This window comes from Tubulanus polymorphus, chromosome 4, assembly GCF_964204645.1.
Source record: "Tubulanus polymorphus chromosome 4, tnTubPoly1.2, whole genome shotgun sequence".
In the NCBI taxonomy this organism is placed as follows: domain Eukaryota; kingdom Metazoa; phylum Nemertea; class Palaeonemertea; order Tubulaniformes; family Tubulanidae; genus Tubulanus; species Tubulanus polymorphus.
In genome coordinates, this window is record NC_134028.1 from 5,398,221 (window position 1) to 5,425,764 (window position 27,544).

Below are 27,544 nucleotides of genomic sequence, written 5' to 3' on the forward strand. Positions count from 1 at the left end.
AGTCGAGGAAACACCGGCCGACGACGACGATGACGTGTAATTCGATCCCGATGTCATCAGATCTACCGCCGATAATCAAACGAACATTGTTACCGCACGGTTTGTTGAGTCTCACGAGAGACGAGTCCGCTCCATTTATCAGTTTAAATAGTTCGCTTCGGTTTTTTTCGTGCGTACGAAACATCGACTCCCGACTTCGCGGCATCCGATGAGGGGCGTAATTTTTTCATCCGTCATCGGACGCACGATCAAAGTGGACATAGCTAATTATCGGATAAACGTTTTGCTGTGCCCGCGCGCGAGTACTAAAGATTTGACAGTACCCCGCTGGACAAAGGACACTTTCAACAATAGCGGTCATCTTAGCCGTAATCATTTCATTCACAAAGGAGCTTTTTTTTATCTCATCGGCGCTTTCTTATCGCGTGATTCTCGCGAGTGAATCTTCGCGAGCCGATAGCCGATGATAGAAGCGTATATCCTCCTCTGGCCCCGGCTGAGCCTAATAGGCTTTAACCTATAATAGCTAATACCTCAGACCGAGCGTAGTAATCCCGGATCATAATAATAATAAGACTTCGGTATTAATTACTCATTGTCTGTTAGGAAAACGCGAGATCTCTTTTTTTCTCGTCGAGGGTGATTCATTTATAAATAGCCTTACGAGTCTAAAAGACGTTATTTTGGATTTGATTTTTTTTCTACATGTCGTCTGAAGCCCGCAGGCCGACTATCAGAAGACCCTGGTGTATATAGATTAGTTTGGACTACGCGCGGTATCGTCGCGCTAATTCGAATCAATCTTTTTACGATCGTCATCGCGTGCGGTTCGAGACGAAATGAACTGCAGCGCGAGCGCGGTCGGCGTACGACGGCGGCGCTTCCTTCGGCAAAAATCAATGATTAATTGTAAAATCGTAGAGAAAGCGATGAGACGTCGAGGTTAGATCTATTAATACCCGGTTTCAGCGTCTCTCATTTCCGCGACTTTTCTTGCCGATTCGTCGGTTTCCTCGAGAAAAATCTGAAAATATCGAATATCCGACGAATGAATCGAACACCCCCTCCCCCGTCCCCCTATGATGCGGGGCACGTATACGAAAAACTTTTTCGCGTATATTGTTTAGGAGGAAAATTCGCGCGTGATTCATCGAAGACGAAAAACGTCGTCATCTTCGCCGCGTCTAAAAACAAAAGCGATTGTCAGCCGAGCAGAACTAAAAACGCGCGGCGGCTGGTTTTTTTTTCGATGGAAATCGTATCGGATTACGCCCGAGCGTCTTATCCCGGGCCGTGCAATATTCATAAGATCGGCGAGAGCACGTGATTTTCGTCGACATTGTTGACGTAAATAATAGATGGTATCCGTGCGACGGCGTCGACGACGACCATTGTTATCGGCTTTCGATTTTCTGTGGTTTCTTTTCTAATTCGCGATCGTCATCATCTCGCGTTTGCTCGTGAGCGGGAGAGAGGGAAGCCCCGTCAGAAATGATTAAAAACAAATTCATTTCGGGCGCTTTTTGCGTCGGGCGAATCAGTTCGTTCGGCGTTCGTCATCGACGGGTAAAACCGTCGCTGCGGCGTCCAACAGACCGGCGCTGACGGTAACCGTATACTCCCAGACGGTGGCGTATTTCATTAGTCGAAGCCGGTGAAATGAGAGGATGACAATGACTGTTAATGGGGTTAATTATGATTGTCACGCGTGAGTCATGTTTGTCAGAATCTGACCACGGCGACGACGATGACGACAACGATGAAATCCATTGTTATCAGGTAAACTCTTACCTGTACGCGGGAAGACCTGTCGTCTTCGATTTGTTCCGCGCGACTCTCGCCGAGTCATTAATAGGATAAGTTACTTAACGGCTATGGTTACTTCGAGAAAAATGTTTTCTCGGTTTCGCGGAAGTGTCTTCGAATGTTTTGACGTTTACAGGATCGGGCCATTTCGCCGCTGGTGGAGAATTTCAAAATTTCAATAGAGAAAATATGACTTTTTTCAAATTCAAATTCATAATAACTGTTTCGGCCCTCGATGTTAGACAAAGGCCTCATTGGATTGACGGTTCGATAGAGAGGACAAACAAGAAGCATGGAGATGGATACATTTCAATAAATTGGATCAATTTAGAAAGAGATGTGACTATGAAAGCACTATAATCTTTAAATCCCTCGGAGTGAACTGACAAAATTCTGTGATCGCCTTAACCTTTTTCAGCTGTATTGACTTGGATACCGCCATCCCCTAAATACTGTTCAGACAGTCCTAGTATTAGTACTGATTAAAGTAGATTTCTTAAGTTCTAATGATTTCAGATTTTAAGTACATAAGTAATGGCTATAAACTAATTTCTCATTATATCAGCGAGTTGCTAGGTCAGCTGTATAAGATGGTCAGTTTATGGATTACCGAGGATTAAACTCCCTTGAATATAAATGTAGATACTGTCAGTTTACCTTTATAATCCTGGCCAATTAGACATAAGCTCAATCAGCAATGAATTCAAATGAATCTCAGGTCCTGCTTAACAATTTAACAGTTTCGGAGTTGTTGAAGTGGATATAAACATTTAGATTTTACCTAGATTCTTCCGTGATTCTTGAATGTTCTTGCTCTTGCATTAATCAAGGAAATTTTGCATAATTTTCTTAAAAGATCTTTCTGGAAGATCTAATCAGGGATGATGCTTGTTCCCATGTCCCTGGTGTAATCAACATTGATTTGTAATCGTTGGACAGATTTTCACCCCATGTTAGGAGCCGTTATAGAGAGCTGTTTTCCTAGCTGTTCGGGTGACACCGACGCAAATGAAGGTAATTATTAATGAAAAGATTGATAATTATATCCCATTACCCGCTCTATCTACTGGCATCAGAGCAATCAATGTTGATATGAATCTTTTTTCCTCATTTCCCACTGTGTACGAAAACACACTAATTAACAAAAGGCTAACTGGGCGTAGCAGTCAGGGGAAACATTGATTCCATCGAAGAATGCTCTATTGGTGACAATGAGGAATTGATAGACCCCCTCATAGGGGATCCGATACCATCTGATAGTCCACCTGGCCTTAATGTGGTCACGGCTGTCCAAGGTTACAATCATATTGATTAACTCGCTTGATAAGGGTGACAAGATACCATTAGGGTTTTTAAGATGAATGAAGCGCCCGTAAAAGCTTTAATGATGGCCACCTGCCGAGTATAATTACCCCAGCCACCTGATGGTCATCACGAAATTTCAATCGATGCACCCTTAATGTTGGATCATCGCGAAGAATGAAAGCCTCGGCCGTGAAAGAGTTAACAACAAAGGCTTACGAACAAGCGCTTTAAAAAAAAGAGCATGCTATGGTCATTTCCTGTTATAAGGCGATTCTTAATTGGATCAAATGAATGACTCAAATGACGAGCGCGGAGTCAAAGATTACACAAGTCTCAAATTTCTCGGCGAACGCCGAAAATAATAAAACCATTATCCGAGATGGAAGATTACAAAGAACGTGCGGCCGAAAAAATAATTACATTTCCAGTTGAAATGCGTCGATGTGTTTTAGTAATGCTATTTGAAAGTTGGAAGGGTGTGGGAGGGCTCAGTGAGAGTTGAAACAAACGACTAGGCACGAGCGTGCGCGTGCACGCGTCGTCGTCGGTCTCGCAGCCCGAGACATCATCGCAAACACCGGCTAATAAATCGCAGAAAAAACAATAGGTTTTAACATGTCAAAAGCTATTAGCGGGAGATTTGTAAGGAGCTTTCTGTGGTAGGGAATTATCGGGCACAATGAAATTCATTACACCGACAAAGCATTTCATTAAGATTGACATCCTGTGAGATCAGTTTATAAAGATTGATGCCTCCGAGCTAGAGAGAGTTGAACAGCGCTGAATATACACTTCACTTTTCATTTTCCTTCTTGCCAGTTGGAATTAAATCGCCACGTTTTAAGAATCGGTGCAAAGAGATTTTCAATTTATATCCAGACCTAGTGTAACAGTTTAGAGTTTGAATTAGACGCTAGGTTCGAGTATATTTGAAATAGCCGAACTTGAAGTCAAACTTGAAATTATCTTACATGGTTTTCCAAGTTAAAGGGAAGGAAAATACATTAAGCTTCTGCAAAAAAAGAAAAAAAAAGTCCGAAAGGTTTCATTGAGCTAGTTATTTATTTCCAACATTTTGACTATATCCTGGAATACTATTAGGATAAAGTCGAAAATATTGAATTATAATGAACTATAGCGCGAACTATAAACTATTTGGACTTTTTTTGTATAGTGGGATTTTACTGTTTCCTAACACTGGACAACAGTGTTTCATCAAGATGATTGGCAGCAATTAAAGTTCCACCACGAGCTGAAATTTGATTCTTAGTTTCAAACAATTTGAGAAACAGGATGTTTTTTAATGTTTTCAACACTGAAAGTGACAATGGACCATCATATCCAAGGCGGCCACCTCTCTGAGGCTTCGATCGCAGAACCTGTCTTCTGAGGGTTTCATGCTACCCATTCGGCCAGCGCCTTGAGTGATGCTAATTACTGCAGTGGGAATTCATCCATGTGACTAGTTTTCAAAGCAGACATTTGAAAATATTTGATTCGGATTTATTCGCGCGTGATGAAAAAGACAATCTCGAAAAGTCTCTTAAAGATATTGCGCAAGAGTAAGTCCTCTTCAACTGTTCATGTGTCGTAATAAGTACTTCAGCGTTAATCGAATTATTCAGATATGTCACGCGGAACAATGAACGGAATTCAACAGCCGCGGGCTTGAAATGTCCCGAGCGTTGTTACTGTTAGTATACACACACACTTGAAACCGAGTATTATACGATAATTTGTTTTCAAGAGGGACCGAAAGAAAAAGATCTCAAGTCTCGAGTTGTTGTCTTCGTCGTAAAAACCCTACAGGGTACGCGGTCCTTAAAGATGCGCCGGAGCGTGGAAAAACGATTCAACGTACCGAACTATAAGCACCGGTTCGACAATACCGATAATTGGCCGCAAACAATACAGACGGGTCTTTAATTCGCTTCGCATTATTTTCATGCGACTGTAAAGGTTTTTGTCCGTATAAATGCGGCCGGCATTTCGACGCGTTATCGCTACATCGACGACCGGTTTGAATCGAATCTTGTTCGGCGATCGGGTAACCGGAGACCTGGACGAGCCGAGATATCATCGAACGTTTTTAAAGGTTTCGTATCAATTTCGCGCACGTCTTTAAAGTCGATTGAATTTCGTTTGTCGAATTCGTTTTCTCGTTTTCGGAGATAATGACCCGGTAAACTACCTCGCGGCTGCGGCTGCGAAGTAGATAGAATTGTTTCGATTTTCCTCGTCAAAGTTTAACTCGAGAAAGATTCGAAAGATAAGAAGAATTTGACTTTGCGTCATTTAAGTTTTCTAGATTGTTTTGTAGTCATTATCGGATCATTGACCACAGATGTCTCTTGCGACCGGGTAGTACGCTGCGGTTCCATTCTTCCGCGATCTCTCTCCTAAGCAACGAAAAACTGGTTGCACCTGAAATATTTGAATATTCATCCATTCAAATTCTTTTTCGCTCGTAATTTATGAACGGGGCCCCGACAATGTTTTGAAGACCTGTTTTTTTTTCTTCTCGTTAACGTTATTTCGAAGTTAACAGCGATTACGACGGCGGTGAAAAGGATGAACCGCGATGACGACGACTCGAGATATATCTACCCCTCCCGGCCTGCCGTAAAAAATTTCATCCGCGTTCGTTCGTGTCTATTGTGATGAAAATCTCGAACGAAATAATATTCGTCGGCCGCCGACGATGTTTTGTATAAATACGAGCAACAGACAGCGAGTCGCTGGCCCTCGTCGAGCGTAAAAACAACACACTGCGCGCCCGCTAACGAGCAACAATGGCTAACCGAAAAGAATTCCGGACCTCTCCTCTCGGCTGTAAAAAAGTCAAGAAGCGCTGTTTGCATAACGTATTAAGCCTCTTTACTAAGTAAACACACTTTGTAAAGCGATCTGATGCTCGCCGGAGAGAGAGAGTGAGTCTCGGGTGATTGAAAGGGAGGGCTGAACCAGTCAATTAGAACCTTGTTTAAACAGTTCGTTACGATCGTATTTATACCAATTAAAACGCTCGGTAGCTGTTATACTTTCTCTTTCTCTCTGGTACCTTCGTACAGCTCATAATCACCCTCGGTCTGAGCCATGGACGTATGAACTAGAAACTAGGGTGTATATATATGGTTTAGTCGAATGTTGAATTGATAAACGCCTCAAGCCTTATCCTCTTCGAAGAGCTCCAGTAGGATTTACCGCTAAATATTTGATTTTCGAACTTGAACAAAAAAAAAGGATTAGTCGATTTCAATTCTACAGGCAATCTAATAACTTAAAACCTTCCATGACTTCAAACTAACTGCCCCCTATGGCCCTGTATCGTATAGCAGCCATTATTCCCAGTGAAGCAGATCCAAGCACCTTTGTTATCGATTAGAAAAATTAAATTTTCGAATGATGAAGTGACAGATTTCGTGCACGAGCATGCGCTGCTCGCGCGCACCACGTCGTCGTCGTTACTTTCGCCCGTGTTTTCTTTAAGAGGGTTATCTTTAATGAGCTCTATTTGAAAATTGCGTCGTCATCGTCGCCGAAACTTTGACTCATTCCGCGACAGAACGAGATTCATTTCACTCGAGAAGTCTTTGTTTTGTAAAAACAGTGCGTGACACGTAGGCGCGCGAGCTGTTTCCTAGCAGTAAAAACACGCGTAGTCGATATAGTCGCCACATCGAAATCCATTCTCGCCGATCGAAAACAACAAAAACCTCTGCTGTTAATTAGAATAATGATTATTCATATCGAACCCCGCCTGCCAGAGTCGCTTCCATACTCAATACTTTTCATTATTTTCGACTAGTTCATCGATCGCGTCGTCGTCGTCGTCGCGGATGTTTCCGATTTATCGATGTTTTCACCTGTCGAAGTGAACTGCTGGTAGATCGTCGCGATCTATCGCGATGTCTCGTTTCTTGATTCTCCGGGCGACGACGGCGGCGTCGATATCGGTTTCTACGACGGGTGACAGTAATCCTCGACGAACTGATTTAAGCTACGCCGTGTGTGATCGGTGATGATTGAGAGAGTAGTTTAGTAACCCGGCTATTATTGACCCGACCGTCGAGCGTCGCAGTATTTTTTTACCGTTGTCTTTAGATCGGGTGACGTAGAAATGAACAGTAGGCAAAACAGCGATAAAGCAAGGACGAATTAGGCAGATTTTTATTGAAGGATATGAAGAAATCCAGCATTGATGCGTAAAATACGATACAATAAGATATTCATTTCATTTCAACCATTAGCATGGTGAGACAAAATTGAATACAAATATATTGTACAATATACATAGACTAAACAAATGGGATGTGGCCTGCTGCACAGTAGCGCACCTGGTGGATCCTCAATTGCCACAAAATAGGAATCCTCGCTTGCTGGGTACTCATTCTAGTTTTACAATGAATTAAATAACGATAGTAATGTTTTATTTACGATTTGAATTACTATATGAAGTAGCAGGAATAAATACGGAATATTGTAATATAAGACGCTGGAATGGTGAAGTTAAAACAAACTTATTACCTAAAGGGTCCAGTCGCCGAAAACTCAAGTTCTTAAAGCTTAAGACCAGTTGTTCTTTACACGACGATGTTGACCCTGTAATCAGTAGATCATGTCAAAGTGCATTTTTCATATGTTTTCCGATAATCTAATTCATCGGGAAAGACGCAATAAGCTTAATTGAGTAGAAATAATTGAGTTGTGCGAAACAGTCTTTAAAATCATGGCATCTAAATGTCTCTCGGAATATGAAGACAGATGTACCGACTGACAGGTTATCTTTCTCAGCTTCGCCACGGTGCTGGATTGCATCATGTCTCACCACCCCGCGAGAGTACGTCCACGTGATTCCTAACTTATGTTTAAAAACGCGGTTCGAAATGAAAAAATCTTTGACGAATTTCAGATGTTGAAATTTCGAAACCCGATAAAAATAAAAATTTCGCAGAATCAGAAACTCGTGAACATTTACGTCAAAAATGAGGAAACCGTACTTGGAATTTTATCTTTTCTATCATTTCAAAAGTAATGGGCTTTTTGGACTGATATATCAAGAAGCTATTGAGACTGAACTTAATGAAGATACTTTTATATTCTTGGAGCCTGAAGCTCGCGTAGTATTTTCTCATGCCCCTATTTTGTTGTTTGATACGCGAGATACGGCGTAAAAAGTCGTGCGGAAGCCTCTGCCGCCGGCTGGCTGAGTTCCCCCTGGCGAGCGGGGATCCAGATAGTATCAGCCGCGCGATGTTCATTGATTCCTATGAAAACACATGTAACAGACAGAAGAATTATCAGTGCTTGATATCGGTAATATGAGGCGGTTTCTAACCACGGCGAACCGGAATCAGAGACATAATATTCGTTATTTTTATATCGAATGGGTGGAGTTTGGAGTTAGCAAAATGGTGGATGAATAATGAGGCTCAATGTTGCCGGTATGCCGGTGTATTACTAGTATTTTCTTCGGGATACATGAAATTGAAATTTACAGGACGCAAGAAATTTCTGATTTCACCGTTAGAAGCATTCGAGTTTCTAATCGAGATTAGTATCGAATAAAAGGCACTCTGGGGTAGCTTACAACTTTGATGCAGGATACCATCAATGGACAGTGTCTCGTATCCACAAAAATTACAATCTAGTATTGTATGAATTGAGCCTCGTTCAGAAGTGCAATTATCATCATTTTAGAAATATCATGTTTCATCGCGTCGAGTTAAAAAATGTTGAATGATATTCATTTTCAATAGTTTGAACCCTCTTTATGAGTGAAATTCAAACTCACAACTATGTGTCAGTTGTGAAGGGGGGAGTCAGAAAATATTTAGACGAATCTATTTCAACTCTGGATTTGCTGTGATCTTCGTTTGTGTTCAGTCAAACAAAATTATTTGTAAAATTTAGACCTTTACGCACGCGAGTTTGAGAGACTTTTGTTGCGAAATGATAAGAAACTGCCGCGTTACCATTGTGCAGTCGAATCAGACTTATTAGTTCACTAGGATTTAACCGTATAAATCAGCTATATGGACAAATACAGCAATAATTTATCACCACATGATCGGAAGCCTATATTGCTGTATAAGACCTATGGTATTAAAATCTTTGCCATTTTTATTCGAGGAACTTTCCGAGAGGAAGCTCGCTCTATTATTACTCTTCGTTTTGCCGTTTGTTTATTTGCGACGGGACCAAAGTTCTTCCACTTCAGCAGCAGTAAAGACTAAACTGTTCGTTATAAAAGTCAGTTTATGCGGCGATCCGTATCTGCGTAACGTCCACCTGCGGATCTGCGGATCGTGTGGAATTTTTTCGTAAAATACACGTTGCGGAAATTGAGAACGGAAATGAGAACTACACCGACCACGACCGACAGACCGACAATGAGGGGGACATATTTTCCGCCTGAGGCGCGCGAACATTGCTGAGAAAGATGGAAACACAAATTTAGTGTCATACGATACGCCTGATCATTCTGTCAGAAAATTGCCATCCATTTCAAAAATGGGCCCTTTTCTTAGCCGGCCGATCTCCAGCTGATTATTATAATAACGACATAGTCGAAAAATCAAGTTCGCCGAGATTAGAATAGGCGGCCTCGATCGACCAATCAGCGGGCTTAGTTCGTACCGGAGATAATTGGCCGTAATTCAAGAGAAGTAGTTATAAACATGGTTATAGGTATATAGTCATAGCGAGAGAGACGGACTGGTGGAGTGAGTGTTCAGAAACCACATCTGTTTATCAGATGGTCTCGTCGTGGAGAGTTCCGTCAGTCAGGTCGTAGTTTGGAAAAAGTAGGCGCGCATTCGGAGACAGTCAGTCGATGATGTCATAAGGAAACACTCTCGGTGATTATTAAAACTACAGTGGAAATTATCAGCGCACCACCGGGTGGAGAGTGTGTGTGTCTACGCGCGTGCATACGTTGTTGTCGAGCTGCGGAGTGCTGTGAAACTTAATCAGTTGTGATCATGTCACTGTTTAGGAAACGTATACCTCTTAATTTGCTACTGTTCGGATTATTATTACGCGTTGCAGGTAAGATTTAAACGACGACCGGATTATCCATGCCCGGATTTAATCCGCTATAGAAAACTGGGATTTATTCATTCGTCGTATGCTCTGACAAGTGGTGATAAGTTTGATAAGTTTTTCGTGGAGTTATTGATGTTTTTGTGAGCGGTGTTTGAAAGTCGGATTGAATAACAACATATTTGGTGAAAGTTTTGTGGAAATCTCTTTATGAATGAGGTTGATTTTTTGGAAGTTTTTCGTTAATTCTTCAATAGTTTGATTTCTAAGTTATAAAGTTCTGTATAAATAAGCAGCGAAACTGTGACTTTTAGAATCGCGAATGCAAGAAAAATATTTCAAATCAAATCGATTTATTCGTTGAAATAGGACAAATTTTTAGAATTTTTTCCCCATTTCATAGTGGAATATAAAATGAATATATTCACCGATTGTCCTGCGATGAATGACGATAAATTCATTATTCGCTCGGAATCAGAAGAGAATGACTAAATTAAGTCACAATTACTCGTCTGATATTTCATCATTTAGTAATTATTTCGATCGAATTTCTATGAATCGACGAACGGCCGTAAATGGTGCCGGCGCCAGGCTGCACGAGGATGCCGCAATCAATGATTCAGTATCCTGTACGGAAATCCGTGACTGTTTCATCATCGCGTTACCGATGTTTATCTTTTTCATGAAATTCGCGCGAAATCGAATTTTCGCGTTTTTTTTTTTTCGTCTCGAAGTCCGATGCGGCGTTTTCTGGAAACGATGACCGACGAATTCGCGGTGACGAATTCAAAAACCGACTGAAACTATATCATTCGTCGTCGGGTCTATACAATTCCGAACGATAATTGCTAGAAAATTGTCGCAATTGTTCGCGCGGAGAACATTTTATTCCGGCCATAGAACCATTTGAAATAGCGATCCCTATCAGGTCTATAGGGTGCCGCCAGTCTGAATGGCCTGTCATGACGTTATCTCGACGATCTTTCCCTTTTGAATAATGCTCTTATATTCAATTTTTGGGGCGACTATTCACTTTAAGTCGAATTTTCCTATGTCTGTCGCGGGTATTTGTTCGGCTGGGGGGCCCTGCGCGATCCTTATCAGATTTCCGAAATCTATAATTCGGCACGGATCGGATCGGATCGCGACTTTTGTGACTGGCACGAAATTGCGAAGGAAGTTTCAAATTGCTCCAATGGCTATAAATCATTGAGACGTTGAATCGGTATTGTCCCCGAGCAGCAATTCATGAAAGATATATATACGCACATTGACGTGCACAGAGACTAATCTGCAATTATAATTATTTAGACTATTTTACGGAAAAGAATTTTTCCCCTGTGTCGATGATGTCGAAATGACACACCAACCATTGTGTTGCGACGCGATCATTTTCGTGAATCACTTTTTCTAGTCGATCGAAATGATTAGGATGCATGGGAATGCGTTTTTTAAGATGCTTTTGTCCCCTCGCTAACTTCCTACGTTAAACTACCTCCGGCGGTGGGGGTTCGCGAACGTGCGTATGATTCCGAATCCTCCCGACAGAAGGCATCCCGGTTTTAGTTCTTCGCCGTGTATATGTATCCATCTCGGAAGCTGGCGAGAAGATGCGTATCATCTGTCAGTTCGGAGAGCGAGCATCTGCCTCCATTTATCTTGACTGAAACTTTCAGACTGGCGTGCCCCTACTGAGAGCTAACTGTATACATGTCATTAGTTGAGAAAATGTTAGTATAAGCCCGGTACTGAGGTAAACAGCTGGTTAGTCTATTAACCTCGCTGGTTGCGCTATGTATCAATACTTGCCTCATTCACCGCGCCGTGAATGTTTGTGTTTTTTTCCCTCAGTAACCGTTAAAAAGACAAAACACGATTATTTGTATCGACAGAAATGTTGCTGTCATGATGATGGTATTACCCCCATATATATATATACATAGACCCCAGCTGAAATGATGGCTTTCATCACTGAAAATCGATACGCTGTATTATTTTCTACGCTGCCCTTTCAATTTTCGACATCAAACGTAATTAATTGATGGAAATACCTCACATGGGGCTTTTTCTTTCAAGTTCGTAATGAGAAAAAGTCGCATTTTTCGCGTATTAGCGACTAGTCGAATGTTGTTGGACAAAGTTTGGTCGCAACATTTGAAGCTTTCAGATGGATGAAATTTTTTCCATTTAGGCGGTGATCTTATATTCACAACCTGCAGGTTTGAGTTAGAATTTGAACATAGGGTTGAGTGCAATTAACTAGTTTTGGACTCCCCAATTGTGGAACTGGGTTCTATGGATTAGAGTGTTGAAAATGAACTATTCTTGGCTATAGTCTGTTCAGATTGTGAGGGTTGCAGTTTGAATTTGAATATAGGATTACGTATAATGGACTAATTTTGAGTTGACTCTAAATTGTGGAACTGGGTACTTTTGGACTAAAGAGTTGGAAATGAACTAATCTTGGCTTCACAGTTAAAATCTTACTCACTACGAAATCCATTTCATTACAAGATATATAAGGAGGCATTTGATTTTGTTAGCATATAGTTATTAGCAAAGTGATTATTTTTTGTTTTTCATCCCCCACAAAAAAACCGCTCTCCCCGAGGATGTAATGACTTGTGTTGTTTCCGATCTCTTATGATATTGAAAGCTATTTGGCGTTATTAACCGGAGTCATCTATAGATACACGTCGGGAATCGGTAAAACCGGTGACAACCGGGGCGTCGCATCGGGAAGAGACGTGTTAATTAATCTTACATGATACCCGACGACGATATCGTTTTACGCGGTGGTCACTTCGGGTATAATCCTACGGGCGTGGCACGCCGGAACTCAGATAATGGAATACGCAGCAATTTATTTTACCAGGGTTTCATCCCGGTGTGGTTCTTATATCGCTGACGATGCTACTGCCGCTGCAAATTAATATCTGGAATCACGAGTTCATAACTGTCTATATATAGACAGGTTGCTGTCAACTAGCGGACAATATCATTTCTGTATATACTTGTATCATCGCATCCATCGCCTCAGAACAAAAGGAGGAATCTCCTGTAGGATTCGCCTGCCGACAATTGATGTCGTTTCGCTTGAAATTAATTAGTTCCGTTGTCATTTCTCGATGGAATTACTATTGAAATCTCCTGTGTACTTATTACCTGTAGTTTTAGACAAGTTCGGAAAAAAAGATACCTAATTACGGAAGAAAATGTTTTCTAAACAAGCTGTTGAATTTTGCAAAGACATTTTGGAAAGACCTTCGCTGAAAATTTCCCTGATCAACTGGTGTAATAAATGAGTTATTAAGCAAACAGTTCCGGCAATAGCGAATAAGAAAATATCACATTTTTTGTTGCCAGATCTTGTGTGAAGTTCTGCAAATTCAAATGTTGGATTTATTTCCAGTAATTGTTCGTAGTAACAAGTTCCTTAATCCCCAGGGCTTAGCCGATCTTTTGTACTCGCATTCTGAAACTAAAAGCCAATACTTTCTCATCTAACATATAAGGATAATCCTTTTCAGTTGTGTTTGCGCTCAATATAAGGATTATAAAGATTAAGAAGTTAAGAGCGTTTGTTGCGTAATGATTATGGATTCACGTCTGCCCGAGTACTCTACGAGTAGCCGGGTGAAATTTGTTACAACTCAAACATTCGTTTCTACGAAAAGGAGTTTTTGCCTGTGATTCATCAGCGGCGTTTAAGTCGAATCTGCTAATCACTGACCAGATTGTTGCTAATGAAGATGATACATTCGAAACGTTGTATTTAGCTATTAACAACTGATCTTGTTTACACCTGGCATCCACACCCAGTATCCATATCAACAGATCCACAGTATCCAGATACTTGGATTTGTTGTCACTGACTGGACTGGTGGAATTAAAGTTTTCGTTTATATATATCCAAAAAAAAACTGAGAAGTTGAAATTTATATTTGAATTCATGATGTACCAGTTGTAATGGGAAAATGTGCTCTCTGTGTCTTTGATTCAGTAGGAATTTATTCCGGCAGTTTGGGGTACAATATGTGTCTTTAGTGTAATATATACTTTCTCATAAGAAAAGTAGGGGCGGAATCTTGAAAATTTGAAAAGGGGTTGCACTTTTAATCAAAAGATATGTGATGAGCCCACAAAGTGGAAGGGGGTCTTTGAAAAATGGATACTTTTTGGATGGCCTTTAGTGAATTAAAAAAAACGAATCCTGGTTTTATTCCTTATATTTTGCCAATGTTTGCTTATTTTTTCAACCACGCTTAATCCATAAATCTCCATAAGTCCTCCTCCTGAAAACTGTTCACGCTACTTCAGAAACTAGTTAACCGTTAGTTCATCGATTGCTATGTAGATGGCAGCATCTTCCAGCGCGATGACTGACCGGACGATCTCTCCTCTCTCTCTCTCTCTCTCTCTCTCTCTCTCTCTCTCTCTCTCTCTCTCTCTCTCTCTCTCTCTCTCTCTCTCTCTCTCTCTCTCCTCACGCAGGTGTTAAACACTAGCCGCGAAAAATCAACGGACCGTTCAACAATTACAGCATTAATTTTATCGGATAAGTACAACAAAGATATAAAAATGATAAGACACTCACTCACTCGCTCGTACAGGTGTACGTACAGGTGATGGGCTTATCGGTTGACTAAACATTCGCGCGGGGAGGAGAGCGCCGAGCAGAGAGAGAACGCCGCTTTTATTATAAGATTTAATAGCGTTTGAAATCGATCGCGAATGATTTCATCTGTAAAATCTAACGCACGCTCTCGCGTAGCAGCAGCGGCGGCGCAAACTGTTCTATAATGATTCATCTATCGAGTATAAATATATCACCGTTCACGTTGAAAGCCTTCTCGTCAAATAATCATCTTAATATTCTCGCGTGAATCCGGCTTCTTATCAGAATATTTGTCAGATTTCTATTTCCTTTGCAAAAACTATTCAGTTTTTTCTTGAAATCCCATGCGGAGCACTTGTCATCGTTTTTAATTTGAAGTTTCTCGGTGTTCCGATGTGAGGTGCGATAATTTTTTCCTTTTATGTAAAGGTTTAGTTTTTTGTCATGGGAGAATACGTTGCCATTTTTGGCATTGAAAACTGCTCTTACTCTGAAGCCCAACAACACACATGACACTGGATAACATGGAAACATAGAAACACGGAATCAACATGTTTGATCTCAGGAACATTGTTTCCGGAAACCGTGTTTATTGTTTACCTTTAAAGGCACATGACACGGGGAAATGCTCGGAAACATGTTTCCGTCTTCTGTTTCCATGTTTTCCTACGTCGCGCGCGTTAGGCTTAAGCGACGGTTGACTCTTCTTCGAAAGTCGAAAGTTTCGTACTCGAGTACACGGTGGGAAAGAACGCTTTTTTGCCGACTTCGACGAAGTTATTTTCAACACAAAGATGATCGAATAATCAGCGCGCGTAGGTAGTCGGACAAGTATTTTCAATGTCTAGTCAATTAGGTTCATTCGCGGCTAATGGTCGAAACATCGATTTCCAGATGTTGAACATCATCTCGATACGGATTATAAAAAGACATCTCTTCCGATCGAGATCGTATTCTAGAAGCAGATGGTTTATTAGATGTTCAACACAGTTTTAATGATGTCGATGTGTTCTTTCCTCTCGTTCTCTCTGAGCGCGGACAGACCGTTCTCTGTATTACCATGCAGCTGTATGCGCATAATGCGAACACCTGGATATGTATATACGCTTATTAATCCTCTAAAACCCGCAAGATTGGATTAGAACGAAAGATCAAACGTTGTCGTAATTTCGCTAAATGATGTTTGTACCTATTTAGATAGATACGTTATAGTAACTAAAAGCTTCCAACTTTGTGGACGAAATGATTGCGTAATAAAACTCGGGGATTCATGTGAACTCGGATCGGATTGTAAACTAGATAAAGTTCATGTTGACATTCTACTCGTAAACAAGTCCATGAAATAAAACCCACTTCAAACAGATCACTTTGGGACAATAAAATCAACCCGGGTACGCTTATATTTTAAGTGGGCTGTAAATAATCTACGATCAAAAGAGGTTCTTAGCTGAATGCAATTTTTTTGTCCTTAGTTTACGTCGATTTTAGATTCTTCGGAGAAAATGTTGTTGAATTCTTTCCGAACTTATTGCCAGAAATCCCGCGGTCTGCGGCAACCAGCGTTCTGAACGAGAGAATCTGTTTTTGATCCGCCGAATCGGCAGGCTTGGATAAACTGTTTGTTTTTCGCACAGCGCTCGAACTCCTAGTTTACAATCCCTACTACTGCGGCGGCTGAATCACCGAATCGGGAATCGGGAATGTTCCACCGGTCTGCTTCTTCAAAAACATGTGTTCGTTTTTATACTCGAAGGAGCGATTTTGTCCTCAGCACGTGCCAATGCTAGAGCTACAAGTTATCGGAAACTTCGGCGCCTCCGAAAAACGCCTCGTGCGCCGAGGGCAAATTAGCTTTGTCAGTTCGATCAGTCGAGCGGAATAAGCTAAAAACTGGAAATGAAATTCGAAAGTTGACAAATCCCAACCTTATGTTCGAGAAATTGAATACTCCGACCCTCGTTGGAGGTCTCCAGATGTTCGAAAGTGTTTGATTGGATTTGCAAAGAAAACAAATCCTCATTGTAGACTTTAACTTATTAAAAAAAGGGGTTGTTGGAGAGAGATGCAAGCTGTTCGTGTTTAATTTACTTTTCTGTTCATGGTTTTGAATCCGCGTGATCGCCGAGTTTCTTGGTCTTAAGGTTCTTCTTAATTGGGATTAAGAAACCTGATCTTGATCAGTGGGTTGAGGGATGATAGAAAATCACTTTTTGCCCGTTTGCCTGTAAAGAAATCGATTGCGTCATACCTAAGGTCCCCTGTTGTTGAAGACCCCCTGTTGTAGGGGGTGGAGTTTCCCCTGGATGGTATGACGTTAAGTATGCTAGATGGCTGGTTTCTGTCAGTAGTTCAGTATAAACTGCACCTGGTCTGTGTTTTATCAGTTACTATAGGTTGTGAGTGAGAGAGAGAGGCGGGAGGGGTAGATATAGTGCAGGTGTGTGTGGGCAAACTCTTACCTCTGATAGAGATTAAACTTGACTCTCTCTCATCTGTGAATCTGTATAGAGTACACTATTTACTTAGCCTTACTCGCTCATTAGATGTCCACTTGTTTCTGGGGATGTGTTAGTTTGTTCTGTACAGGAGTGAGAAACGTTTTACTTTGATATGTATTTCAACGGTTTCACAATCTGACAAGGAATATTATCACATAGAAATGGATAGTTATGAACATTTTTGAAAGTTTACGAAAAATGCGGGACGTTTGTTTGCTACGCGCGATAGAAGCCTTACACGAGGAACAATAATTTTCAATATGGCTGCTATACGACTAGTCGGAGGACTGTTATTGTTGTCGATAGTTACTGATTGTTATGTTATTTATTCTCCCACAGGTGGCGACATTTTCAACCTGCAGCCGCAACCGCACGGCAATGAGGACGATGGTTTCGATATATTCGGGGAAGCGCCGTCGTTGCCCAGCGTCCCGACCGACGGCGAAGTCGTCTACGGATTACCGACGTTCGTACAAGACTTAGAAGACAGTTACTACATAGTGAAAAACAAACCGGTGACGCTAACGTGCAAAGCGGCGCCCTCTATACAAGTGAATTTCCGTTGCGCCGACCGATGGATGGGTTCGAATCGCGTGACGACGTCGAAACGCGTCGACCCGATCGCGAAAACGAAATATCTGCAAGCGTCGGTGGAGATTACGCGACAGGACGTTGAGTTGTACGACGGCAGCGAGGGATATATCTGCGAGTGTTTGGCGTGGAATATCATGGCCGAAGGCGAACCGGCTCGACATGTCAACGGACGCAAAGGATATATCAGAATCGCCTGTAAGTAATCAGTATAATCTAATGAATTCATTGCATTTGACAATTTTAGGTTCACATTTCCAGGTTCGAATCTGACTCTAGTATCAAAATTGGTAAATCAAGTAGATAACTGCATCACTAGTTATCCCACCAGATGGCGTGACGAGCACTCCAGTCCTCCATGGTCAAAATTAGTTCATTACCGATCAACTTTGAACTGAATCTATACATTATCACAGGACCAACAAAATGAACATGAAATTCAGTGATTGATGTAGTTTTCATTAGAAATTCATTTAAGAGAAAAGTTTATTTGATTTTCACCGATGTAAAAGAAATTGAACATGGAAGATGTGAGTTACTACTAGCGAACCTGGTGGATCATCACTTGCCATGAGTGGAATCCTTGATTATCACTGTAGCATAGGAGTTTCCCCATCATTCAACACTAGGGACAAGTCTCGAAAATGTGGAACTTGTGCCCTGGTGGTTAGGTTTGGCTTTATTTGTTAGGCATAGGGGTATGAGCTAGGTTAGGGCACACTATAAGGGTAAGGGTCGTAAGGTAGGGTTTAGGTTCGATGAGGATTAAGATTACCAGTAAACATAGGTCACAAAAACATATGCTGGAGTTAAAGCTGGAGGAAGGCGCAAGCAATCAGATATTAGCTCAATCACTGATCCATTCTGAATAATTCTTCATCGTCAAACCTAAGAAATTCGTATATCATTCATCTTCCTCTTTGCACTTTCGAGTTCGTTATTATCAAAGACTGGCTGAAGCGATCTGCGATCTGAGGGGAAAAACTTGAGAATGTTTTGTCTGGGAAGTTCTCTGCTTGTTTAGGTGTATAGGAGGTTAATGAGAACTCGGAATAATACGCCGATGATCTGTATCAGTATTGAATGAGAGCTCGATCAAACGAATTCGTCCGCGTTTTTAGTTCCATCTGATCTTTTTTCGCTCATTCCTGATGATCGTCGTGTCCCGTTTTTTCGTATTCTGAACCACGGGAAATCGGCCCGCCGCCCTCCGCCATCCTCCGTAACGTTTTTCGATAATGATTCACTAATAAAACAGAAGAAAAATAGCCCCGATCCTGCGAACCAGTCAAACGATACCTGCAGTTATGGAAACACCCCTTCAGACTCGACGAAAGTGAAACGCTGTATAATAATTGGCTAAAAACTTGAAAACATTCGGTAGCCGTTCTAGGCTGGAGACGAAATGTCGCGATTCGAAACGGACGCTTATCGATTCGGAGCCGATGTTTTAACAGTTTTTTCACGGATGTTTTTTGAAAACTTGTTATAAACGTAAGTGTAAATCAATACGCCGAGTGCTCACTCGAAACAAGCCGATCCGGTTACCTGTTCTCGGCTGTGTCGCGAAACGATTGGTTGACAACTTCACACTCCTGCAGTCTCGTAACGGTGACGCAATAATTGAATTATTCAATCATCCAGCTGCTGCTAGTGCTGACTAATATTTCGGTATATTATACCTTAAAATATTAAGGCTGAAAGAAATAGATTATGATTCATTCGTATCCACGTTTCTGTCAATTGGTTTAGGGGTAACAGTTCAACAGTCAGACCAGTCGAGGAGGACTGGCCAGACATTGGGCTTTTGTGACTGGTTTCAGGCGCAGATCAAGGGGCTAATTTTGAAGAACCTGTCACATCCCAAAAGGGCACTACGTTGTCCAAAAAGGCAGTATTAGGCCTCATGGTTCCAGCCACACTCTTGATGGGTCCACAGCCCGATTGGTCCACAACCCGCACTCATTAAACTATGAACTATTCACAATCTACGACTGGAATTCTCAGTTTTCACGGGTGAATGAAAATGAAAGCGAATCAACGATTCTCGTTCTACTGTAAATTGCTAATTGTAAATCATTCTTCGTTAAGACTAATTACACTAGTACTTTCTCACCTGATAGAATTGAATTCCGCTCTGGGGTCAAGGGAGAGAGGGAGAGAGAGAGAGCAGTTATTGCCCGGTTGAAATTGTATTAAATCCAGATGTTCTTGTGGCAAATTCCACCTTACAGGTGGTGTTTCCACGAAATATTCTACCCTTTTAATTAGTGGTTTTGCGTCATTACTTTTAGACCTCCCAGACTCGTTATCAGGCCCTTATCAACGTCCTGAAAGGGGGATTAGACCCTGCATCCCCCCCCGGCAGAAACCCGGATGAAATGGTAGAAAATCTGTGTTAAGACCATGACTGGTTTATTTAGCACCAATTTAAGCGATCACGCGAGCATTTTGGCCCATGTCACATTAGGTCCAGGCTAACCATTCTCGCGAGTGCCAATTTGGCCCGGGCCAATTCGTCTCACTGTGATCGCGGGCTCTAGATTATGGATTTATTTGTGGTTCTGATTGACCTGCATATTTTAGAATCAGTTACCAAGCACCATAGCAATATTGATTGTTTTGACATAACGCAGAAGTTCCTCATCCATCCATCGGGTTAAACACTTCAACTTCGATGAGGTGACTATAAAGATTATGAGTAAACAAAATGCGCCGATGATGAACTATTTGTCTATTTGTCGAGAAACTAATTCGAAGCGAAAAACGTGAAACGAAAAAAAAAATCCGAAATTCTCATCATTCGAATACATTAAACAGATAGAATTGAGTTACTGTTGAAACGACGGGGTGAGATAAGCAACGTAATAATTTTTACGTCAAGATATTTGTAAACGTGTGATAACGTGAATCTGTAAAGTAGTATACTGCCCTGATATCTCTATAGATGACAGAGAGGGAGAGAGCGATATCTCTGTTTAAAACTTGAGGTATACATCTGCGAACAGTCTGCAAACAAACGAAGATAATTCGAATTCATTGCGAACTTGTCAAAAAAATACTCCTTCGCACTTTAAAAACTAAGTTCACTTTGTCCACGGATAGAGATGTTGAAATTTATACGCGCTTTTATGTGCTTTTTCTGAAAGAAATTTACTTAGAAATTCCGAACCGCTGGAAATTGATATGCAGAAAATTTGAACGAAGCCTATGAAAAGTTAGTTTTCTTGTTCGGAATCAGTTTCAATACAAACAAGCAGAAATTAGCTGCGTTAATGTGCGTAGAATATCTTTCGGCAAAAAAACGAAAGTTTGATGATTTCTTTGTTTTACTATCTACCCTCATCTATCATACTATGTCGACTTAAGAGATAAAGTTGTCAAAATGGCAGCTGTTTTTTTTAGGAACTTCAGTTAGTTTTCGCCGTTGAGTGATTGACCTATGATCGATCAGTTTAAACTGTATGCATTGTTTTGTTTAGACTCATTACCTCCAATACCAATTACATGTAAAAAAGTTGTAAGAAAATATCATTTCTGCATTGGATAATGAATTCGACATAAAAACGCTTAAAAGTAGAGAACAAACAGGGCAGACGGAAACATGTTTCTAAGCGTTTTCTATGACCTGTGCATTGAGAAACAAGAAACATGTCAAACATGTTTTTGTATTATCACGTTTCCCTCCTTCATGTGCATTTGAGATTTCGAACATGCATAAAATTTCGAACGGTTCAAGAACATTTTCGCAACAATATCTTGCGATATTCAAAATGGTGGGTAACACTTCAGCGAAATCTCTCTTCATTTTTAATGAGTTTACTTATCTAATTAAGTATCTTTTCTTAATGCATTGATTGTTCGGTTTGCGGCGCGTTATAATACATTAATGGGGTAACATATTCAGTGAAGTTGGATTACGATCTGTTCAATGGCGGTAAATATTTAGAAGAAACTGGTTGAAGTGCGGGATGACTCAGAATATTTAATCGGTATCTCTCAATCTTATATCTTGTACTCCGGAAGTTTTAATGGAACAAAGCCAGAATTATACCCCCCAATTTACTAATGAATCTTCCTGTCGGGTCATCTTTGTGCCTATTTACGCTATCAGAATTAATGGCATTGCCCCGAAACGACGACAATGACGGTGACGTCGTCGCGAGATGTTCGGGTTGAGGCGCGTAATAGCCGAATAGCCGCGGAGAAAAATCAGTTGTCAACAACGGAAAAACTTCGGCGACATTTTCTGCAACGAAGCTCGGTACGAAATTTATCTTAGTAGGAACGAGCCAATTTTGAGTCAAGTTTTAATACGACTTTATAAAACCTCCGATCATACCAAGTTTTAACCAGAAGGTGAATTTTTGCTCGGACTATGGATCTCTTTGGGGGGGGGGGGGCGAATCCAGTTGGGAGCATGAGGAACACGTGCTTGCATGCCCTTTTCAAAAAATCGACAACAATTTTTGCATGCATAGGCCTACTCGAGACACAAAAAATACTTCATACGGATAGACAAACAGATAATTTTAACTTTAGGAATCATGACTCTGCAATGATCAAGAAGAGACATTCATTTAGTCGAAGAACCTTTGAATGATGCAGCTAAAATCAGAGCTCGCGTTTTAATAATCCCTCTTTTGAGATTGTGTAGAAAATTTTCATTGTATTTCGAAGTCTAAGATGAAGGTGACTGCAGTTAATGAGAAGAGTTCACTTTGAAGTTCGTGAATCACGATATGAGATTAAAACGCCGTAATTTTTGTTTTAATTCCCCTACCCCCTATCCCCCATTACTCACGCATTCATGTGGACATTGATTGTCTGTTTTCTATTGTTCTTCGCGTTGTTTAAAACATCAAATGATAAGCCGTTGATAAATCTGTCGGATTCAAAATTCAAAATCCAAAATCAAAAGTCGAAATTCACCCTGAAAAAACACGTTTCAATTTGAAAATCGTGTTTTAATGTCTTGGTACAGAAATTTTGCTGTTTCACTGCTCAAACTAATCACGAAATCTTAGTCTTTGACCGATTATCTGTTTCTTAGTTCTTGAAATCATCAGTTCTCATCAATCGTTTCATTAGAGATGGTTTACATTAAAACATTTTTTAAAATTCGTTTCTGAACTAGTTTGAGCGTTATTGCGTAAGAGAACGTGAGAACCACTATTCAAAACTTTCTTTCTACTCTTAACGAGGCTTTTCAAGAAAATAGATTTTTTGACGCCATAAAAACCGTTAGAATAATGTATATATTGATAACTAGTATGCATTATTGAAGGGATTCTGGTGTGAGTTGATGTGTACTATTTCATCAATATGGGGACTTTAGTCAGGCAGTTCGTTTGCCGATATATTAAAATTCAAAATAAATCTATTATTAAACCTATAATATATGTGTCATTTTTCTTCAAGGCGTCAATAAACTTTCGAGTTAGTTTTTTTTGTCACAGTTTTTTTCCATACGGGCAGGATGATGAGTTAGAAGTCGTCTCTAAATACAGCGTTTCATATACATGGACAGTTCTGTTTTCATAGTGGAAAACTCGAACCGATCTAGTATTTTATCTGATTAAATTTCTCGCTTCGAGCTACGCGTGTAGGTTTACCGTTTATTTTGTATGAGAGCGAAACTGATGAAAACTGAGCCGCGCTCGATCTCAACCCGTAGATTAACTAGCTTTTACCGGCGGATTAATTGTGATTAATTTCTGCTGCCCGCGGGCAGTGCGATGACAGCGCTGCGACAGCGACTTGGAATCAGAAGAATCAAGCGACGACAACGTGGAACCGAACAATTGGGTTTTATTTTCTGGTCGAGTCGCGTCATCTCTGAAAATATTGCAACAATAGTAACCGACCCCGCAGCTCCGTTGCTATGACATTTCCCGTAACTCGGTTTGTTTTTGGTCTTCGGGTGGAGGTGGATGATCTGTTTTAGCTAAATATGAGAAAAACATCTTGTTTTGCCTTTTGGCTATAGCTATTATTTCATGATTCGTGCTGTAATCCTTCCATTCCTCATTGCTGATTTGCCGAAAGCAAATCTTTACGAAATGATAATATCCATAATCGACAGGTCCTTTTTTTGCGATGAATCTAGTGATGCATTCACGATTAACCCCAATAATTCCTACGAATTCATTTAAGAAATGAGTAGGGTACTGTGACACCGGTTATTCCACCAGGTGGCGTGACGAGCACTCAGTCCTTTGTTCATTATCAATCAGTTTGAACTCAATTTTTAGGCTTCCGAATCCATACATGAATTACATGATTGACCAAATATACTTTGAATTCATTTTTCATTTTTCTTCTCAGATATTGGTATAATTATCTATCAGTTTTCATTGAAATGTGCAAGAAATTGAACGCAGAATCCTCACTTGCCACGGGAGCATTTGATGTTCCCCATTAAATTATAGAAATATATTTCATAGTTTGGTGTTATGTTTATTTGCAGATTTGAGGAAGCGATTTGGCCGTGAACCGATCAGCTCAGCAGTCGCTATTCAGTCACAAGTTCAGTTACTATGTTTACCACCAGATGGCCAACCGATACCGGAGGTAAATGTTGATACCGGGACTATTTATGGAATATACTGTAATATGGGGGTAAATTAACTGTTTCATATCTTGTGTTTTGAAAGGTTTTCTGGCTGAAAGACAATAAAGTCATCGACGTTCAAAAAGAGCGAAATTACATCATCTCGAACGAAGGAAATCTTCTGATCAGTCAATCGCGACTTTCCGATATGGCCAACTATACGTGCGGCGCTAAAAATATAGCGAGTAGACGAACTAGTGAAACAGCTATATTAACTGTTTATGGTAAGGACATTGTAAATCTATGAAAATAACGAAAATTGTCATTCTATGAAAATAACGAAAATTGTAGGTCTATGAAAAAAGCCATCATCCCTCAGCAGGGATTAAAAGTTGATTGGTATGGTTCAAAATACTGCCATGGTTTAAGGCAGGGTTTTTTACCTTATTGCTTAATGGGATGTAAAAACCGACTTGATATCACACGCAAGCATTATATTCGACTGATAACCTTCTACTAAATTCGGTACTTTCAAATTTCAGTAAATGGAGAATGGTCGACGTGGAGTCAGTGGACAAAATGTGGAACCAAATGTGGCCGAGGGACGCAGAGGCGTACAAGAACATGTACGAATCCCGTGCCGCTGAACGGTGGTGCCCCCTGTCCAGGAGATGATACACAGAGAGTAACGTGCACAAGCGTTTGTCCAGGTAAACTAAGGTCTAATCGTAGAGGGCCAGTTTTATAGACTTAGTTAGATTTCATCCCATTCACTGACAGTATGATTAGCCCTATGGTGTAAACCTTCCACACTTTCTTCAATTCAATTTGACTTTAGTTAGTAATCGAAAAAATAAACTAATCTTCACTCAAAAGTTTTTAAAAAAGTAATAAGTTAATACATATTACTGCGGAAGTGGAGTTCCTGTCTGTAAAACTGGCCACAAGTTTTCGTTATTTCGTCCGCTTTGTGCCAAACTGCACAGTCTTCGATATCGCTCTCGAGATCCTTTAAACAGTGGTAAATCTACTTGTCAGTGTCTCTTTACCCCGAACCCTTGTCATGTCATAACCTGCTGTACTATTATATATCCTCAATCATTCATCGCCATTTCAAACGAACTTCATTTGAAAACCATCAATTCATAATTTGAATTTAAGAGAATTAAGTTGATGTAAGTAATTACGCTGATTATTGTTTGAATTAGTTGAAATTAATTAACTATTGTTTCTGTTTTTGGTCATAGATATGCCCCTAGAGGCTGGTAAGATCTTCGATGTTGATTTTTTTATTTGATTTTTTTTTTCAAGTGTTGATGTTGTATTCATTCCGAAATTAGATTTCATTTCACTTTTAATTTGAACTGTTTTCATTTGACACGTGCGCTGGTTCTTGTTAAGACTCTCATGTACGGCTATCGGAGTTGGAAGGATGCTCTCTTACTTCCAACAAACTCTTCATAAAGTCGATTCGCTTTCATTGTAATCATTATCAAGCATTTCTTTTTGAAAATTAAAATTTTTTTGAGAGGTTTAAATCGGGGAATGGCTCCATAGTTGTAAGTTCATTTTGACTCCCATTGTCGTCAGTTAGATACGACTCTTTGGAGTGAAAGGAGTCAATTTCGACTAACAGCTATAGAACCCAATTCATCTATCATCTTCATTCTTTTATGCATTCAACAACTCATCTATCATCTTCATTCTCATGATCATCATCAGTTTTCACTATTTTTCTTTCTTCTTTCAAAAACTTGGTCAGTTTTGAAAAAAAATAATATGTACGATATCCTACTCTTAGCTATTGGGAGTCACTATTTTTGTACCTAACACTGAACAAGTTGAAAGCACTTTCTCAAATAGCTAAGATCTAGAATATATAGCCTTCATTTCTTCATATTTCTTTGTGTGCGTATTAAAGCATTCAATCGGTGTTCATTTCAGTTCGATGTTAGCATCACTCGTATTTCATGTAGATGTATCTATTAAACGATGCAATCAAAATTGATTCAGTCATAATATATATATATATATATAAATCTCTTCATTTCTAATGAGCTCCAGATGTTATCATCACATTTCATTCATCTCGCACTCCAGCGGTTGATAACAAAAATCCCTACGTTCAAACTGGGTGAAAAAATCATTCATACAAAATCCTTAAGACGCAATTTATTGTGGTTCGTAGACCACCCATATGATTTAACCCTGAAGTAAAGAGTTATTTGTTCTGTTATGTTTCTGAGGAAGATTCTATCGAAGTGATCTTTCACTTGCCTTCTTGCAATTCCATAATTTGTGTTAATAAGGAAAGATTGAGAACATTAGCGAAGATATACTGTATATAACAATATTTCTGGTTTAATGGATGTGTTGAAGGTCTTGAACTCAGTGTTCGCTGTTGTATATTTCAGTGGATGGTACTTGGTCACCGTGGTCATCGTGGTCGACTTGTAGTCCGGACTGTACGCACCATCGCCAACGAATCTGCGACAATCCCCGACCGAAACACGGCGGGCGGTACTGTTTCGGTGACGATGGCATGAAATCCAACTGTACCGGCGGCATGTGTAGAGGTATGTATACATTTACACTCGATGCAAACTTTCTCTGAACATGAGAGAAATTTTTCATCGATGAGACTTTTTTCTTTTTCGATGGTCAGCGCTGATAAAGGCACTGATTGAGTTACCGTAAGAACCATCGTCTTTCATCACCTGTGAAGGGGTGAAACTCGCATCTGAGTTTCCTTTTCGAACATCTGCCAACGATAAAAAACGCCGGCGCAAAACACCATGTGCGTTTGTTGCGGCTGTTTGATAACGAAACGTGCCCGGTGTGTAGAGCGCGGAGCTCTCGTACCCTCTCTCTCTCTCTCTCGGGCTGCAGATGGGAAGAATAAGCCAGTGTTTGATTCCTGAAATGATTCAGTCGGACTGTGTTGAATTATTTCGTTAAAAGTTGTTACACTGACGGATGGAGAAGAGCCAGTGGTTTCATAATCAGAACCGTTGTGGTTTCGCTAGCACCCGCAGCGGTGGTGGTACCCGGTGCACACCTGCGCAATGCATCGATATAATGATGTAATAAATAGCTCTGAATCTGTTGAAGTTGTTGGATTGTTTTTTC

General features: G+C 40.5%; 1 protein-coding gene across 2 annotated transcripts in view; it reads left to right on the plus strand.

The window, feature by feature from the left end:
• Positions 1-27,544, plus strand: part of LOC141903880 (netrin receptor UNC5C-like) — a 59,603-nt gene that overhangs the window by 24,994 nt on the left and 7,065 nt on the right. For both annotated transcript variants that reach the window (XM_074792238.1, XM_074792239.1), the window contains exons 2-6: positions 17,611-18,060; positions 24,332-24,435; positions 24,519-24,699; positions 24,958-25,125; positions 26,830-26,991. In XM_074792238.1, coding sequence (XP_074648339.1) covers positions 17,611-18,060; positions 24,332-24,435; positions 24,519-24,699; positions 24,958-25,125; positions 26,830-26,991 — 1,065 coding nt within the window. The remainder of the gene's footprint in view (positions 1-17,610; positions 18,061-24,331; positions 24,436-24,518; positions 24,700-24,957; positions 25,126-26,829; positions 26,992-27,544) is intronic.